The sequence below is a fragment of the Mesoplodon bidens genome (genome assembly GCF_964165515.1).
Source record: "Mesoplodon bidens genome assembly, chromosome: 10".
In the NCBI taxonomy this organism is placed as follows: Eukaryota; Metazoa; Chordata; class Mammalia; order Artiodactyla; family Ziphiidae; genus Mesoplodon; species Mesoplodon bidens.
This window is the reverse complement of record NC_138172.1, coordinates 85,219,949-85,237,062: the sequence shown is the minus strand read 5'-3', so window position 1 is coordinate 85,237,062 and position 17,114 is coordinate 85,219,949. Positions and strand designations below refer to the sequence as shown.

At 38.5% G+C, this 17,114-nt stretch overlaps 5 protein-coding genes across 28 annotated transcripts in view; 2 read left to right on the top strand and 3 right to left on the bottom strand.

Annotated features, from left to right (window-relative positions):
* The window catches only part of SLC17A1 (solute carrier family 17 member 1), a 269,472-nt gene that overhangs the window by 144,041 nt on the left and 108,317 nt on the right, over window positions 1-17,114 (bottom strand). The window lies entirely within an intron of this gene.
* Window positions 1,983-2,423, bottom strand: LOC308624328 (histone H2A type 1-A-like; the record flags this gene model as incomplete). Its single annotated transcript, XM_081247412.1, has 1 exon — window positions 1,983-2,423. The coding sequence occupies one exon, from the start codon at window positions 2,421-2,423 to the stop codon at window positions 1,983-1,985; it is 441 nt and encodes a 146-aa protein (XP_081103538.1).
* LOC308623164 (histone H2B type 1-A-like) lies at window positions 2,361-12,532 on the bottom strand. The gene has a single exon (XM_081245197.1). The coding sequence runs from the start codon at window positions 12,510-12,512 to the stop codon at window positions 12,132-12,134; it is 381 nt and encodes a 126-aa protein (XP_081101323.1). The 5' UTR covers window positions 12,513-12,532; the 3' UTR covers window positions 2,361-12,131.
* On the top strand, window positions 2,640-3,083 carry LOC308624327 (histone H2B type 1-A-like; the record flags this gene model as incomplete). The annotated part of the gene is made up of 1 exon (XM_081247411.1): window positions 2,640-3,083. The coding sequence occupies one exon, from the start codon at window positions 2,640-2,642 to the stop codon at window positions 3,081-3,083; it is 444 nt and encodes a 147-aa protein (XP_081103537.1).
* LOC308623162 (histone H2A type 1-A-like) lies at window positions 12,789-13,757 on the top strand. Its single transcript, XM_081245195.1, has one exon. It carries the CDS (start codon window positions 12,799-12,801, stop codon window positions 13,192-13,194), a length of 396 nt encoding a protein of 131 aa, XP_081101321.1. The 5' UTR covers window positions 12,789-12,798; the 3' UTR covers window positions 13,195-13,757.

Below are 17,114 nucleotides of genomic sequence, written 5' to 3'. Positions count from 1 at the left end.
ACCAAGTACAACAGCTACAAGAGAGCTTTTTTTAGGACACCAACATCTGAAACCAGAGGCTCTTTTCAGAGCCACTCATACTTTCAGCTTATGAGCGATAGTCTATTGAGATTTCTTCATTTGTTATGGATTTGGGACTCTTCTTTGATTAAAAAAAGTGTTTATTTTTTTTTCAATAAGCTTTCTAACTTGGAACAATTTTAGACTTACATAAAAGTTGTAAAGGTAGTTCCCATATACCTCTCACCATTTCCTCTGTTGTCAACATTTATGCATTTGTCACAACCTAGGAAATAACACTGCTACTTTACTGTGAATTAAACTCTAAACTTTGGGTTTCATTAGATTTTACCTAATGCACTTTGACTGTTCCAGGATCCAATCCAAAATACAGTTGACTCTTGAACAACTCGGGGTTTGAACTGTGCGGGTATACTTATACACAGATACTTTTCAATAGTAAATACTACAGTGCTATACAATCTGTGGTTGAATATGTGGATGTGGAAGAACCTTGAATATGGAATCTGACTATAAGGTATATGCTGATTAATCCCGTGTCATGTTGTACATGACATTTACTTGTAATGTCTCCTTAACTGCTCTGGGCTGACAGTTTCTCAGAGTTTCCTTGTTTTTGATGAACTTGATAATTTTGAGGACTCATATTCTTTAGAATATTCCTCAACTTGTATTTGTCTGACATTTTTCTCATGTTTAGACTGAGATTACGTGTTGCTGGGAGGAAGACCAGAGAAGTGAATTGCCCTTCTCAACACATCATATTAATGGCACATGCAAACCACGTGGTTTATCACTGATGATCTTAACACTGATCATTTGCGGTAGTGTTTGCCAGTTTTCTCTACTGTAAAGTCACTCCTGTTTTCCCCTGCCTTTCCATACTCCACTTTGGTAAGTCTGGGGAGTTAAGTTCCAACTGCTTGATGGGGGAGCATCTATATAAATGATTTGAAATTCTTCTGTTTAGGAGATTTTTCACATATTCCTCATTTAGTCAATCACTTACATCAGCGTTCTCAGATTTTAAATTTTCACATTTTAGTTTTTAATGCCATGTTCTAAACATAATCTAATTTTGTTCAATATTATCTGTACAATTTCCTCCGTTTTCAAAAATTTCCCTTCCTTCTGTGCCCTTCTTAATCACATGCCTTATCTATGTACATTAATTCAAAACATGGTTGGCTTTTTTGTGACTTGATAGTTCCTCATCAACATATTATGTAGTTTACTTTCATCTTTTAATTTCTTACAGAACTCTGTACTTCATACCTGCTGCTGTATGTCTTATGTGTTTAGCTCTCACGTGTCTAACAATGACTTTAAAAAAATAACCAGCGACACTTTCTCCTTGAGATAAGGCAAACTGCTGAATTTTCTGTAACTTTATGACAGCCTACCTGTTCATTTGCTTTCCAATTTTTCTTGGTGTTTATAATACAGATCAAATGAAACCATCTGAAAGATCTGACAAAAACTCCCTAATAATTCCAATTATGATATGCCATGTCACACTCCTACCTCTAGTGAGACACTAGTATCCCTTCCCCACATGTGCCATTTAGGTTTTTGATGGACATTACATGTTAAGAAACATTTTCTAAGCACGTGTTAAACCATAGGCATCACGAATACTTATCAAAATGAGCCTTAAAAAGGGTATTAGAAATGCTGAAGCTTTGCTCTTTCTCCTTCTCTCACCCGATAGGCATCTTGGAGGCCCATGAACTTGCCCTTCAGTAATAAAAAAGCAGCAAAGAGCCTCACGTGTTAGAATCAACATGATAAAGTTACGGTTAACGGATCTTTTTGGCAGCCTACTTTTGGAATACGTCACAATCACAGATTCAGACAGCCCAGGCACAGCCCTCAATGATAATTTAAGTGGCTCTGAAAAGAGCCTTTGGTATCTTCCTTCACCAGACGTTTAGGTTGCTCACGGGTAACCTCCACTTGGATTATTTTCTCTGCACTTTGGGATGGTGGCTCTCAGTCTTCCTGGGAAGCAGCTTGGCGTGGATGTTCGGCAAGACGCCACCCTGAGCGATAGTCACACCACCCAACAAATTGTTGAGCTCCTCATCATTACGGACTGCCAGCTGCAAGTGGCACGGGATTATGTGCGTCTCCTTGTTGTCGCAACAGACACTGCCCGCCAACTGCAAGATTTGAGCCGTTATGGACTCCAACGCTGCTGCCAGATACACAGGCAAAACAGCCGCAAGGCGCTCGACATAGCTACCCTTGCGAAGCAGACGATAAATCCGACCCACCAGAAACTGCAAGCCTGCTCTGGATGAGCGAGACTTATCTTTACTGGGGGTTTTATCACTTTTTTCCCCACGCCCACACACATGTTGATTGGGGAGCCACGACGCCAGTACAGCAAGCTGTAACATCTACGACTGGGCCTATTGTAGTCTGACGGTAGGGTTGCCTTACTTTCTGATTGGCCGATGGCCATCCAATCAGAACTGCTCACGGGAATCACCTCATTTACATACTACAGTCCCAGATATCCAATCAGATACTGGCCTCTCCACACGTCACTTGAATGCTGCCCCTATAAATACCACCCTTGCCGCCGAGGAAGTGGCTTCGTTTCCTTGGCGGTAATGGGGTCGTTAGAGTTGTTCATGCTAGAGCTGTTAACGCTACAGAGCTTAAGACTGATTTTGGCAGAGCTGTCTTCAAGAAATATTGGTGTTTCTAAGAAAGGGTTTCAGAAAAGCGTAACGAAGACTCGAAAGAACGGAAGAAAAAAGCGCAAGAGATGCAGAAAAGAGAGTTATTCTGTTTACATCTACAAAGTGTTGAAGCAAGTACGCCTGGAAACTGGTATCTCCTCGAAAGCCTGGAGTATCATGAATTTATTCGTCGCTGATACCTTAGAGCGTATTAAGAGTGGGGCGTCCCCCTTGACCCACTACAGTAAGCGATCGACTATCACGTACAAGGAGATTGAAATGATCGTCCGCATGTTGCTGCCAGTAGAGCTGGCTAAGCACGCTGTGTCTGAGGGCATGAAGGCTGTTAAAGAGTATACCACCTCCAAGTAAGCTTGCAAAGTACTGCTCCAATTAACCCAAAGGCTCTTTTCAGAGCCACTCACGTATACTGACAGAGCTGTGGACTCAAACATAAGTAGGATGCTTACGTTGTAAACTTTAGTACTCAGCTGCTGTTTGTAACTTACTGTCTGATTTTCTATGATATAGAAGCCCCCATGAGGCTCCAATGGTCTTTCAGAAGTCAACTGCGGCAAAAAAAAAATTCTTCAAAATGCTTTTTACAGGAAAGTTTATGGTTAATACATGTAGAAAGTGTTCTTAGAGTGAAGGAGCTGTAAATTAACCTGTTTTTTTTCTACTTATGTGTCTGAAAAATATGGATTCTGTAAGCCAGCGAAGTTGTTTGAAAGCTCAAGTGGTTTGAGGTCCTCAACTTGGGGTCTTTTTGCCCTGGTGACCTGCGTTGTCCAGGGCATGTTGACCTGGGATGTGGGAATATTGCTCTCTGTCTCACCGGAAGCCAGCAATCTGGCTAACCACAATTAACTAGAAAACAGTAACTCAAACTCTTGATTTCTTCTATAAATTACGGTGTGATCATTTGTGGGTGTTTTGTATGATGAATCATTTAAAAAGGTGTTGGTGTCCTGTATTACTGAACCACCTGGTATCCACTCAGCTGACAAGCATTAAGGAAACATCAGTGGTAACAATCATGGATCAGAGCCCAGGCTCCAAGGCCCTGCAGTCTTACTGTTCTTCTCCCGACCCTGGCTTTACACCCTCATGCTGGTCACAGTTCCAAGTGTTCACACAGGTCCAAGTAGTGGTAGGAAGACAGTCTATCTCCCTGGGTTTCCAATTGAGAGCAAATGAAAGCCTCCCCAGAGGAGGAGGACTTCCTCTCACGTCCCTTCTCTAGAACTGAGCCTAGTCCCAGATGCTGCTTGAGTCATTCATCTGAAGGGAAATTGGGACAATGTGATTGATGTGGACCAGTTTACTTAATATGTGTGGCATATTTATTACATTTAGCTCTAGGTATTTTGTTTTCGTTTCCATACATAGTGTATTTCCCAATTCATATCTTCCAGCATCTTGTTTTATATGAAAGTACTGATTTTTGTGCATTTTTATATCCTATTATATCTTACTGAATTGACTAATTTTTGCATTGGCTTTCTGATATAATTCTGTTGGGTTTTACATGTTTGCAATGATGTCTGAAAATAGTAAACATTTCACTGCTTCCTTTCAATTAGTTCACTTCTAATTCCTTTCACGTGATTTCAGTGCCGCATACCTTCATATCAATGTTAAATAGGGTGGCTATTCTTGTTTTATCCCTTACTTTGCTGAAGATCTGCACTATTCGTCATTAGATATATCATACAATGATGAAGAATTCTATGTCTGCTTTATTGAGAATTGTTAAGAATGCATGTTGAAATTTATAAAATGCCTTTTGAGCATCTCCGAAGAATGAGCATAGGCCTTCCCTCTTTATGTATATTATGATGAGTTACTTAAATAAACTTCTTAAGAGTTATCTTTGCATTTTTTTATATAACCCCCTGCTTGGGCATCATATGTTACTCATTTAATGTTCTGTTGATCTCTGGTTGCCAATGGATCATTTACAATTTATACTTCAATATTATAAATTAAATTGATCTCTTTTCCCTTTTTTGTGTGTGCAATCATGTTCAGGTTCTGGTACAAATTTTTATTCAATTCATAAAAATAATATGGAGGATAGATGTCCTCTTAATACTCTGGAACTGTTTGCACAACATTGGAATTCCCTTTTCTTTAAAACTTTGGTAAACTTCCTTTTTAAACAATTTGTACTTGGTGCCCTTTTTCAGATGACAGTTCTTTGACAATTATCTTTATTTTTCTTTAATGAAATTTTTCTATTTAGAGTTGCTAATAATTTGTAATGTTTTGGTAAATTATATTTTTCAAGACAATTATTTAAAGATATTCTCTTAGAGATCAGCAAATTGGTCTCTAATGATTTTAACCTCCACTGTGTTTGTAACTACAGCTCCTTTATTATTCTAAATTTTGTACTTGTGTCTTCTGATTTTTCACAAACCACAATGGTTATTGGTTAATCTTTTATTTTTTAACTGTGTTTGTTTATTTGCTATTTCTTTACTCTTGAATTTAGTTTTACTGATTTCTTTTTCCTAATTATTTTTTCCCCATTTTCCATTATTTAGCCTTTCTGCTTCCAGTAGTTCACTTTATTTTTGTTTTTCCTAGCTTCTTTAGTGGGATGCTAACTTTATAGCGACAACCTTTACATTGCACAGTTTTGATATAAGTAATTTCAGTTACCACAGTTTAGTTAAATAACACCACTTGCCCAAAAACACAGTTCAAATGTCATTGCATGGTGAGTCATTGCATAAACTACAAAATTCACTGCTGGCTCTTTTAGTTCACAAGTCACTGCACAAATAACACATACACACTGTGATCAGTGACCTAATCGTGTCACTTATTTTAAAATTTGTTGGCCAAAATTTGTTGGCATGGTTACTGCACGTTATTCAGTTTATTCAAAAAGAGGAAGTATGTAGTTTAGTTGCCTCCTTGTCTTCCAGTGATAAACTCACATGACAAAAATCAATAGTCAAGAGGGATTTGGCCAAAAAGATGAAAGTACAGCAAGACAAGAAAAAGTAATAACCCTGGAAGCAGAATTTGAATCGAAGGTAAATAGAGTTACTGAAGTAATAGTTGACCGGGGAAATGTTGACACTGTTGCTATGAAGAGACTAGCTATGCAAACCAGAGGAACTTAGTGAAGGCCAACTGATATAAATGTAGAAAATGGTTGTGATGAAAAGGAAGAAGTTCCAAAGAAAGTGACACTGGCAAAATACTTCATATTAAACGAATTCTCAGAGATATTTCATGGCATTAAAAATGCAAAGGATAAAATGTTGGAAGCTAATCCAAACTTAGAAAGTAACACGACAATTCACCAAAGCATAGGAAGGACACTCACTCTGTATCATAAGTTACATGATAAGAAAAAAAATCAAGCACCATTCAACTACTTTTGGTAAGTTTTTAAAAAAGAAATGACACTAATTCTCATTGTTTTAATATTTAAAATTACAATGTCCTTAATATTAGTTTTTCACTTCCCTTTATATTTATGATAGATGGTGAGTTTTTAATGTTTTGATAAAAATTTTAAAGATCATGGAACAATCATGATTTTTCCCATTGATTATTAAGACTGCTTTGCATAGTCACTTTTAAGATTTCACAGTACCTGAAGGACTGCCTGCATTTACACTTTCTAATTTATTAATGTAAGCAGCATTTAAATCTATCATTTTTCCTTTGAGCCATGCTTCACTTTATTCCCACAAGTTCTGTATATATTCTGAATTTTCATTAATGTGAGAGAGATGCTAGGAAAAGCAGATTCCTTCACTTCCTATTGGGAACCTGGAAATCACTGTTATCGACCAGCAAAGCAGTTGGTCAAATTCTCCTTCCATCAGAGATGCAGACCAAATGCAGACCAAGGACCCAGCTTTATGGAACTAGGAGGGACAAACACAGGACGTTGGGATGGGTTTGCAACCTTCAAAGACTTTAATAATGTCAGAGAAATAAGAGTAAAGCTTTAGTCCAAGACAATTCATGAAAGCAGAGAAAACACAGGTTTTTGTTTTTGTTTTTTTTAGGTTAAAGTGTTTAAGAAAGGTGCTGTTTGTCCACCCACATCTCAATCCCTAAGTCATAAAGGACTGGCAAGACAGAATTTTCTGAGAAAAGGACCACAGCAAAGTTAGGACTCTGCTTTAAATATGATAAGGTTTGGTTTGGGAACTGGGAAAAGCAGATCCTTTAGGTGCTACCCTCCCTAAGCTACATCTGGCTGTTAACTTCACCCTAAAATCATTGCAATGGTTACCAATTGAGATTTGCCATGGAAGCAGGAGAGATATTTGCTGTCTTTCCCTGATTCTAGGCTGTGGTTTTGTTGTGCCACAGAACAGAGAACATAATGGATGCCAGTAAGATGAGGGCTGGAAAAAGGGCAGAGCAACTAGGCCTGTTTAGAAACCCAGATGCTGTAATTACCCAAAAGCCACCACAGTGCCTCTGAATTCAGAAAAGGAGAAAGAGAGCTGGTGTAGCCCTCAAAAAAGAGACTTTCTATTCTCATCTCAGATGGGTCTCTGAGGTCTACAGGGCAAGGGAAACCCTCCCAAGGAGCAGGGCCAGAGGGAGCTAGATCACACCAAGCCCTTACTGCATCGTTCCGGCAGGTGGACATTGCTAGCTCTTCAGTGCAGGGCTGGTCATAGACAAGTGGCTGCATTTTGTTATTTTTCCTTATTTTGTTTTCCAAAAAGGTTTTAAAAAATTGTTTCCCTTTCCTTCACTCTTCAAACATTCACTGATAGAGAGAGAGAGAGAGAAAGAGAGTGTGTGTGTTTGGGTGTGTAAGAGAGGAGGTCCTTACTCTCACTGTTTCCTTTCTACTTTAGTGAGGCAGATATAAACACACAAGGTCATTTCAGCTGATTATGAATGAGAGAGATAATAAGGTGCCTAAGGAAAGCTTTGTATTGTCTGTAATTTACTCTAAAATACTTCTATCCAGATAGTGTGAAGTAAATTTTGTGTGAGTCAATGTTAAGCTAAACCTTAGGATCTGAGAAGTGTAGTAGGTTGAGTATCCTGAAAAAGAACATGTCCAAGTCTTAACCCCTGGCACCTATGAATGTGACCCTTGTTTGGAAATAGGGTGTAGTTAAGAATCTTGAAATGAGATCATCCTGGATTTAGGGTATGCTTATAAGAGAAGGGAGAGGGGCATCAGAGATGCAAAGTAGAGGACCATATGAAAACTGAGGCAGGCAGAGATTGGAGTGATGCAGCTGCAAGCCAAGGAACACCGAAGATTGCCAGCTGCCACCAGAAGCCAGGTAAGAGGCATAGAATAGATTCTCTCTCAGCGCCTCCACAAGGAATCAACTCTACTGACACTGTGATTTTGGACTTCTTGGCCTCCAAAACAGTGCAAGAACATATTTCTGTTTTACGCCAACCAGTGTTTGTTAACTTGTTGCAGCAGCCCTAGGAAACTAATAAATGGACTTTTCTAATGAGGAATTCACTCTCCAGAAGAGGTTAGTCATCATTTGACCCACTACAAGTTCTTTTCACCCACTACAAGTTCTTTAGCTCTTCATCTCCAATCACACTAGAGGGCTGATGGTTAGCAGAAGTAATGTGAGAAATTGTTTCAGTGATAAAAACAATAATAATCAAGATGCATGTGTCCAGCAGACACACATGCATGAATTGAGTGGGATACCCTAGTAACCCCAGTATCCTGTGGCTGTAGAATTGGCATCCTTGATGAAGGAATCAGTCTAACAGCCAAGGAATATTCAGTTATCTGCTCCCAACTGGATTATTAGTGGAATTCTGCCATCTGATTTTTATATCATCTGTCTCTAGTCTACTTTATATGTAAGGTATTTTCTGGAATCCTTAAACAGGGGTTCTTAGCTTTTATTGTATTATGGATTTCTTTGAAAGTCTAGTTGATCCTATACACATCTTCTTAAAATAAATTTCTAAATACATAAAGTAAAATATGAATTTTAATAATAAAACAATGCCAGGTTGAAACAGTTTTAAAAATATTGTTTGATACAGTAATATTTGTGCTTCTTTGTGCTTCAAATAGCAAGATCAAAATTATAATGTTCTGAGGTTGGGATGAGCATAAACAATATTTTGATATATCTGTAACCATGGTTAAGTGCTAGGACTGTAACTATGGTTTTCATTGGCAATAAAGTCACAGGTATAGATAATGTGACTGGTCTATTTACTATATTCAAAACTGAAAGAAATACTAACTTTCAGTTAATGGTTAGTGACAATATTTTTCTTATCTAAGATTACTTTGTCAGTTGTGTGGAGAGTGGATTTTAGAAAGAAAACACTAGGAGCAGTGAGTCTAGTTAGAGACAGTAACCCAGGTGAGAGATGATGGGGGCTTGGACAAAAATGTTGGCAGTGGAGATGACAAAAGAAGTCAGATAATAATAAAATATTTAGGAAATAAAATCTCCATATGTTGTCAAAAGATTGAAATGGAGGTTGAACAGAGGTACTATCAAGGAAAAAATACATTTCTGGCTTGGACAACCATGTGATTGGGGTGGCCCCATGGATATAGGGAACATTGGAATATGAAAACAGGTCTGTCAGGATACATTGGAAACCCTTGTGGAGAGAAATTTTTAGAGATGGATGAGCACCATCAGGATGGTGATATTAAGTAAGCAGTTACTGGTCTGCAGTTCATGGAGAGCCCTGGATTGCAGATATAATTCGTGAATCATCTGCTGTAGGTATTTAGAGCAAGGGTATGACTTAGGTTGCCTAGAGAAAGAGTTTAGTGCTACAGTGTCCAATATGGTGGCCACTAGCCAGATGTGGTTACTGAGCACTTGAAATGTTGCATGAGATATGCTGTAAGTATAAAATACACATTGAATTTCAAAGTCCTAATTTTTAAAAATGTAAATTATTATAATTTAACCCTTATTACACATTGACATTTTAGATAAACTGGACTAAACAAAATATATGATTAAAATTAATTTCACTTTTTTTAATGCTATGTGGGTACTGGAACGTTTAACATGACATATGTGATCGGTATTTGTGGCTTGCATTATATTTCTACCACACATTTGTGAAATTAAAAACGTCTGCTAGGATACTGTAAAAATAGACCACAGACTAGGAGAAAATATTTTCAAATCACTTATCTGAAACAGGACTTGTGTCCAAGAAAATAGAAAAAAGAATGCTTGTAACTAAACAATAAGAAAATAACCCAATTAAAGAATGGGCAAAAGAACTGGACAGACACTTCACCAAAAAAATTTACAGATGGTAAATTAGCATACCAAAAGATCCTCAATATCATTTATTAGGAAAATGCAAATTAAAACAATGAGATATTAAACATCGATTAGAATGGATAACATCCAAAATATTGTACATTACCAAATGCTGAGGAGGATATGGAGCAACAGGAACACTCATTCATTGTTGGTAGTAATGCAAAATGGCACAGCCACTTTGGAAGACAGTTTGACAGTTTCTTATAAAGCTAAACATACTCTTGAGCCTACCATCCAGCAACTGTGCTCCTGGTAATACTTACCCAACTGATTTGAAAACTTATGTCCACACAAAAACCTGCATGTGAATAGTTATGAATTCATTCATAACAGCTAAAAAGTGGAAGCAACTAAGATCCCTTCATTAGATGAATGGATAGACAAACTGTGGTTTATCCATACAATGGAATACTAGTCAACCATTAAAAGGAACAAGCTCTTAGTTCACATAACAAAATGGGTGAATCTAAACACATGCTGCTAAGGCTAAAACCAGCGTGGAAAAACTGCATGCTTTTCAACTCAAGAGTTGACAAGGATTTGGTAGCTATACAGACATCTGCTGTTTCACAAGATCTTATGAGGGCAGCTGGGACCCCTGCTTGGAGATGATGCCTCCCCTCCCAGACAATGTGGCACAGATGCCCCATCTGTTAACTCCTTGGATGATTCCCAGTTAAGATATTCAGAGGCTCTTGTAGGGGCTGTTTCTGTGCAGAAATGTAGGGCACTTTTTTTTTTTCCTGTGGGTTTTAGTATACATATTCTACCAAATGATACTAAAGTATTTTTTAACTGTAAGGCAGACACACATGAGCACGAATTCTTGTTTTTAAAAGGGAAGAATGAAAAATATAAATTAACGAATTGAGTCCAGCTAAACTACTGGTTTGTGGGAAGTAGTAATAATTTCATCTTTTTAAATGTTAATTTCAGTGTCATTTGTCACTTTTTAATGCTTGTCTGCTAAGAGTCCAGACGATCGTGACAGAGTAGATCTTGCACCCAAAGTCCCTTGACTTGATAAACACCCTATGACCCAATTTGGAACATGTTAGTGTTGGAGTCCAGTAATATAGGACACAAACACCAATTTAATGATCCTCTCATAAAACAAAATGCAAGTGATCCTATTATAATTTGGAAGAAAAGTAACGCCCCCCCAAAATTCAGTCAGTGTTACTTCTGTTTGCCAGTCGGTTGTGGTTAGCCAGATTGCTTGACTCCAATATGGATTACTTGATATGGCAAGACCTCCACACTCCAATGTAAAGCTGTTTTTAACAAACAGCCTAGTTTAGACACCCCAATAATGTACAGATGACATCACCAGACCAAGGAATTATTGGACTCGAAATCTCAGCAGCTGTAGGGCACCTAACCTGATCCATAGGAAGAATTTTCACACACTACAGAAAATGTAGACTGGAAGCAAAGCAGCCTTAACACTCCCATGCTGAACTTGCCTATGTTCTTTGTCTTTCCACAGCTTCAGTTCTCTTTCAGTCTCTTGATAGAAAGTACTTAAAACAGGACATACCTCAGAGAAGAGCAAGCCACGTTTCTCATGGCACTCGGCCCACCCTCTCTGAAGACAGACTTAAAGGAGCTCTCTTCAACTCAAGAGAGCTCTACTCTTTAATATGCTTAAGAGATCCGGGATTTCACCGGAAATCATTCTGGTTAATAGTCACGTGAGACGGACGAGTTATGTACGTATTTCTTAACCACACTAAAGACAGCAAAGTGAATCTGACAAAGTTACTAGCATAACAGCTATAGCTCACTCTAAGAGTAAGCCTGCCCACATACACTGAGCAGCCAAGTAAAAAGCCTGTAACTCGGCCTTCCCTGGTGGCGCAGTGGTTGAGAGTCCGCCTGCCAATACAGGGGACACGGGTTCGTGACCCGGTCTGGGATGATCCCACATGCCGCGGAGCGGCTGGGCCCGTGAGCCATGGCCGCTGAGCCTGCGCGTCTGGGGCCTGTGCTCCGCAACGGGAGAGGCTGCAACAGTGAGGCCCATGTACCACACACACACAAAAAAGCCTACAACTCTCTAGAAAGTTAAGTGGCTCTTAAAAGAGCCTTTGGGTTACAGAAGTCGTCTGGTGGCTGAATCTCTTTACTTGGAACTACTATACTTAGTGACAGCCTTGGTGCCCTCGGACACTGCGTGCTTGGCCAATTCCCCAGGAAGCAGCAAGTGCACTGCTGTCTGGATCTCCCTGGATGTGATAGTCGAACGCTTGCTGTAATGCACCAGGCGAGACGCCTCCTCTGCAATGCGCTCGAATATGTCAGTAACGAAAGAATTCATAATGTTCATAGCCTTTGAAGAAATACCAGTATCCGGATGAACTTGTTTCAGTACTTTATAGATATAAACTGAATAGCTCTCCTTGCGACATCTCTTGCGCTTCTTCTCCTTTTTCTGAGTTTTAGTCACGGCTTTCTTAAAGCCTTTCACGGAACTAGCACTGCTCTTAGAACTCTGCTCCGGCATCGTTAACCTACAGCTCTAAAACAGCAAACCAGTGGCAGTTGCTCCTCTGAAGCGTGACATTTATATGCGCGGAGCTCAGATGACGTATTAGGCAGCTCACATCTGATTGGATAATGGGTAGTGGCGTGTATGTAAATGAGGTGATTCCAGTATGGTTCTCTGATTGGATATAAGGGTATCAGCCAATCAAATAGTAAATCACAACCCGCCGTGAGACTATAAATAGACCCTGTACCTGCCCTAACGGTGTTTGTTTCCGTTATAACAGATCAGTATTCTTGTAGTAATGTCTGGACCTGGCAATCAGGGTGGTAAGGCACGTACTAAGGCCAAATCTCATTCGTCCAGAGCCGGCCTGCAGTTTCCTGTGGGCCGAGTCCACCACCTTCTCCACAAGGGCAATTACGTCGAGCAGATTGGGGCCCGTGCACTGGTTTACCTGGCAGCGGTGCTGGAGTACCTGACGGCCGAGGTCCTGGAGCTGGCGGGCAGTGGGGCCCGTGACAAGAAGAAGATAAGCATCATCCCGCGTCACCTGCAACCGGCCATCCGTAACGACAAAGAGCTCAACAAGCTGCTGGGCGGTGTGACCATCGCGCAAGGTGGCGTCCTACCCAACATCCAGGCGGTGCTGCTGCCCCAAAAGACCGGGAGCCACCACCACAAGGTCCAGTGCAAGTAACACTTCACAAGTTGTAAAGCCAAGTGAGTATCCTGAACGTCTAAAGGAGAAAAGCCCCAAACTGAAACCAAAGCCGCTCGTAATTACTGAGAAACAGCTTAGGTTTACAAAGACTACAAAGCAGTGACTGAGTGGCACCAAAAAAGAACTCACCACAACTCCTAACGCTAATAGAACTCTGGACTCTGAAAAGTATCTAGCTCCGGTGACACCTCTGAAACAGTTTAACTTCATAAAAATTTTTACAACAGAAGTTGTGAACTTGGGTATAAATTTTTTACATTTCAGAGTAGATAGAGCAAACATTTTAGCGGGCTCCTGGCGGGATGGGGGTGGGGTTGGAGGAGATGCCATTCTCCTTGGGGAAAGGAGCAAATTTAGGATTGTTCTGACGAACACAATTCCCAAGAAAATTAAGATGCATGATCTTTAGGGAGGATAAAGTTAGACTAAATGAATGGATTAGAAGCAAAGAAAGACTTGTGAAGTTGCAGCTTTTGGCTTAACTCATGTTTGGAGAGCGTGTCTACAAAATGTCAGCCAAGCAGCTAGCAAATCATGCATCACGGCTTGTTCTCTCAAGTGCCCTCTAGCAAGGGACTTCCAAGAGTTCTAGGACAGTTCCATATCCAGAAATCTCTAATCATGACATGTTAAGCCAAAAGATAAAAGACATACTTGACAGCTAATTACGTGAAAAACAGCAAACAGGTTGATAGTGTGTAGGATAAATCTCAAACAAGACATACCATTTTTATGGTAAAATACTATCAATATTAGAGTGGGTAAGTAATGTGACAAGGCAGCTTTCTACCACCAATTATTCAGGAATAGTAAGCACTGAATTCAACAGATTTAACCACTGAAAATGAAGCAAAATAGTTTGTTGATCCTTTAGCACTGCCTATGAGTAAACACCCACAGAGACGACTGACAGATAAGAAAGCAGCCAAACACAAAATTTTTGTACGAAAACGAAAGCATCAATTTCCAAACACAACAGAGAACAAAAATCTACATGTTTATAATTTAAAAATTCCTTAAACAGTTGCCAAGTTAAATTTTGAACACTTGTCTATAAACGTATACGCAAACCTATGTATAGAACTGAAGTGTTCTAAAATTACAAAAACGTAGTTTTAGAAAAGCTATGTTAACACATTTAAAAATACTGATGAAATGTAAGCGTTTCTGGAAAAATATAAATTGCTTAAATTGAACCTAGAAAGCAGTGAGGACTAAGATAAATGGGAAAAAGAGTCATCGATGAGCTACCATCCTCTTAGATATATAAGGAAAAGAGAAATCTATGGCTAAGGAAGTGGTTCCAGATTATGAAAAAATGTATATTTTTGAAGAAATATAAAATCTAATGAAAACATGCTACTACGTGTAGTGCAATATAAGTTTTAAATAACGCATAAATCTCCATTAAGTGTAAACTAACTTTGGCAGCCCATTAAATAATTACCAAACAATGACAAATGGGGATCTAAGAATGTGAGGTGGTTTCAATGTTGAGTGAAAGCAAAAATTCACTATAAAGCCAAAGGGGAAAACAGTCTTGTTAAACTCAGAAGATGCTTAACATTTGCTAGTATGTTTAGTTGGATAGTTTTTGTTTCTTAGTGGAATAATAGTAGTTACTGTTAGACTTTTTCTTATATTTTAATACTATTCTGGACTATGTTAGACAAATCATTTAGAAATATTAAAAGGATTCTGCTGTAACAGAAGGAAAATAAAATTAGGTGCAAGTAACATCTGCAGGGTAATGCTTCACAATTAACTGGGAAATAATTATATTGGAAATCAACAGTTCTCTTCAGAGCCATCTTTCAGAAAAGGAGCTGTGATCAAGTTTCAAAAAAAAATAACATTTCAAGGAGTCATTTATATTCAATGTAATATTAATTATAGCTACCTCAAAATGCTGGTGTTGAAATTAGAACATTCTTTAACACCATACACAAAAATAAACTCAAAATGGATTAAAGGCCTTAAATGTAGGACTGGATACTAAAAAACTTAGAGGAAAACATAGGCAGAAAACACTGTTTGACATAAATCTCAGCAATATCTTTTTTGATTCATTTCCTAGAGTAATGGAAATAAAAATATAAATAAATGGCACCTAATTAAACTCAAAAGCTTTTGCACAGCAAAGGAAACCATAAACAAAACGAAAAAACAACCCAGAGAATGGGAGAAAATATTTGCAAACAATACAACCGACAAGGGATTAATCTCCATAATTTACAAACAGCTCATGCTGCTCAATATCAAAAAACCAAACAACCCAAGCAAAAGATGGGCAGAAGACCTAAATAGACATTTCTCCAAAGAAGATATACAGATGGCCAAGAGGTACATGAAAATATGCTCAACATTGCTAATTATTAGAGAAATACAAATCAAAACTACAATGATATATTACCTTACATCAGTCAGAATGGCCATCATCAGAAAGTCTAGAAATAATCAGTGCTGGATAGGGTGTGGAGAAAAGGTTGGTTTACATTCCCACCAACAGTACATTCTACACTGTTGGTGGGAATGTAAATTGATACAGCCACTATGGAGAACAGTATGGAGGTTCCTTAAAACACTGAAAATAGAGCTACCGTATGATCCAGCAATCCCAGTCCTGGGCATATATCCAGAGGAAACCATAATTCAAAAAGATACATGCACCCCAGTGTTCACTGAAGCACTATTTACAATAGCCAAGACATGGAAGCAACCTAAATGTCCATCAACAGATGAATGGATAAAGAAGATGTGGTACATATATACAGCGGAATATTAGCCATTAAAAAGATGAAATCATGCCATATGCAGCAACATGGATGGACCTGGAGATTATCATACTAAGTGCAGTAAGTCGGACAGAGAAAGACAAACATCATATGATATCTCTTACATGTGAAATCCAGAAGAAAATGATATAAATGAACTTATTTACAAAACAGAAACAGACTCACAGAATTAGAGAATGAAGTTATGGTTACGGGGGAGGGGGGAGAGGGGGGAGAGTAGGGGAGAGGGATAGATTGGGAGTTGAGGACTGACATATACACACTGCTATATTTAAAATAGGTAACCAGCAAGGACCTACTGTATGTCACAGGGAACTCTGCTCAATATTCTGTAATAACCTAAATGGGAAAAGAACTTGAAAAAGAATAGATACACGTATAACTCAATCACTATGCTGTACACTGAAAACTAACATAACATTTGTTAATCAACTACACTTCAAAATAGAATAAAAATTAAAAAAGAATTTTTTTAAATGCCGGTGTTAATCTTTTATCCTCAGTTCATGCAAACTGTTATATGAGAAGCCATTTTAATAAGTAAAATAAAATCGGACTTTTTGGTGATTGATAGCAGTTTTTCATTTATAATTTCAGAAAGCCATACCAAACACTTAGTAAAAGAATTGTAATATTCCACTGGAATCAGACTATGGAAAAATTGGGGAGAAGAAGGGGGGTTAAAGACAAATGAAATCAGGAGAAACAGGATAAATGAGGCTTGATGCTGAAGCCCAGAAGGGGAAATAAGTACATCTGATTACTATCTAAATGGGTAAATGAGGAGCCCAGGGGTTAAGTGAGCAATCATGCTCTAATGCAGTCTATTACGCAAAACACAGGAAACTGCCTTGCTGCTGTGAGTAATGAGTTACACAAGCATCAGCAGCACTGACAGAATTCAAATACACAAATTTATATTCAATGCAGTACAGTGAGTTTTTCTTTTTCTTTTTCTTTTTTTTTACTACAACACATTAAGAAATCCGTTTTACTATATGAGCAAAATCACACTCAGAAATACACATGCATACAAATAAAAGTTTTCATAAACAATATGCCACTGTGGAAGGATTCTGAGATTACTGTTCTTAATTATTC

Bases quoted from the DNA above. Each gene is read 5' to 3' on its own strand.
- LOC308623164 (XM_081245197.1), bottom strand. From the start codon at position 12,512: ATGCCGGAGCAGAGTTCTAAGAGCAGTGCTAGTTCCGTGAAAGGCTTT.
- LOC308623162 (XM_081245195.1), top strand. From the start codon at position 12,799: ATGTCTGGACCTGGCAATCAGGGTGGTAAGGCACGTACTAAGGCCAAA.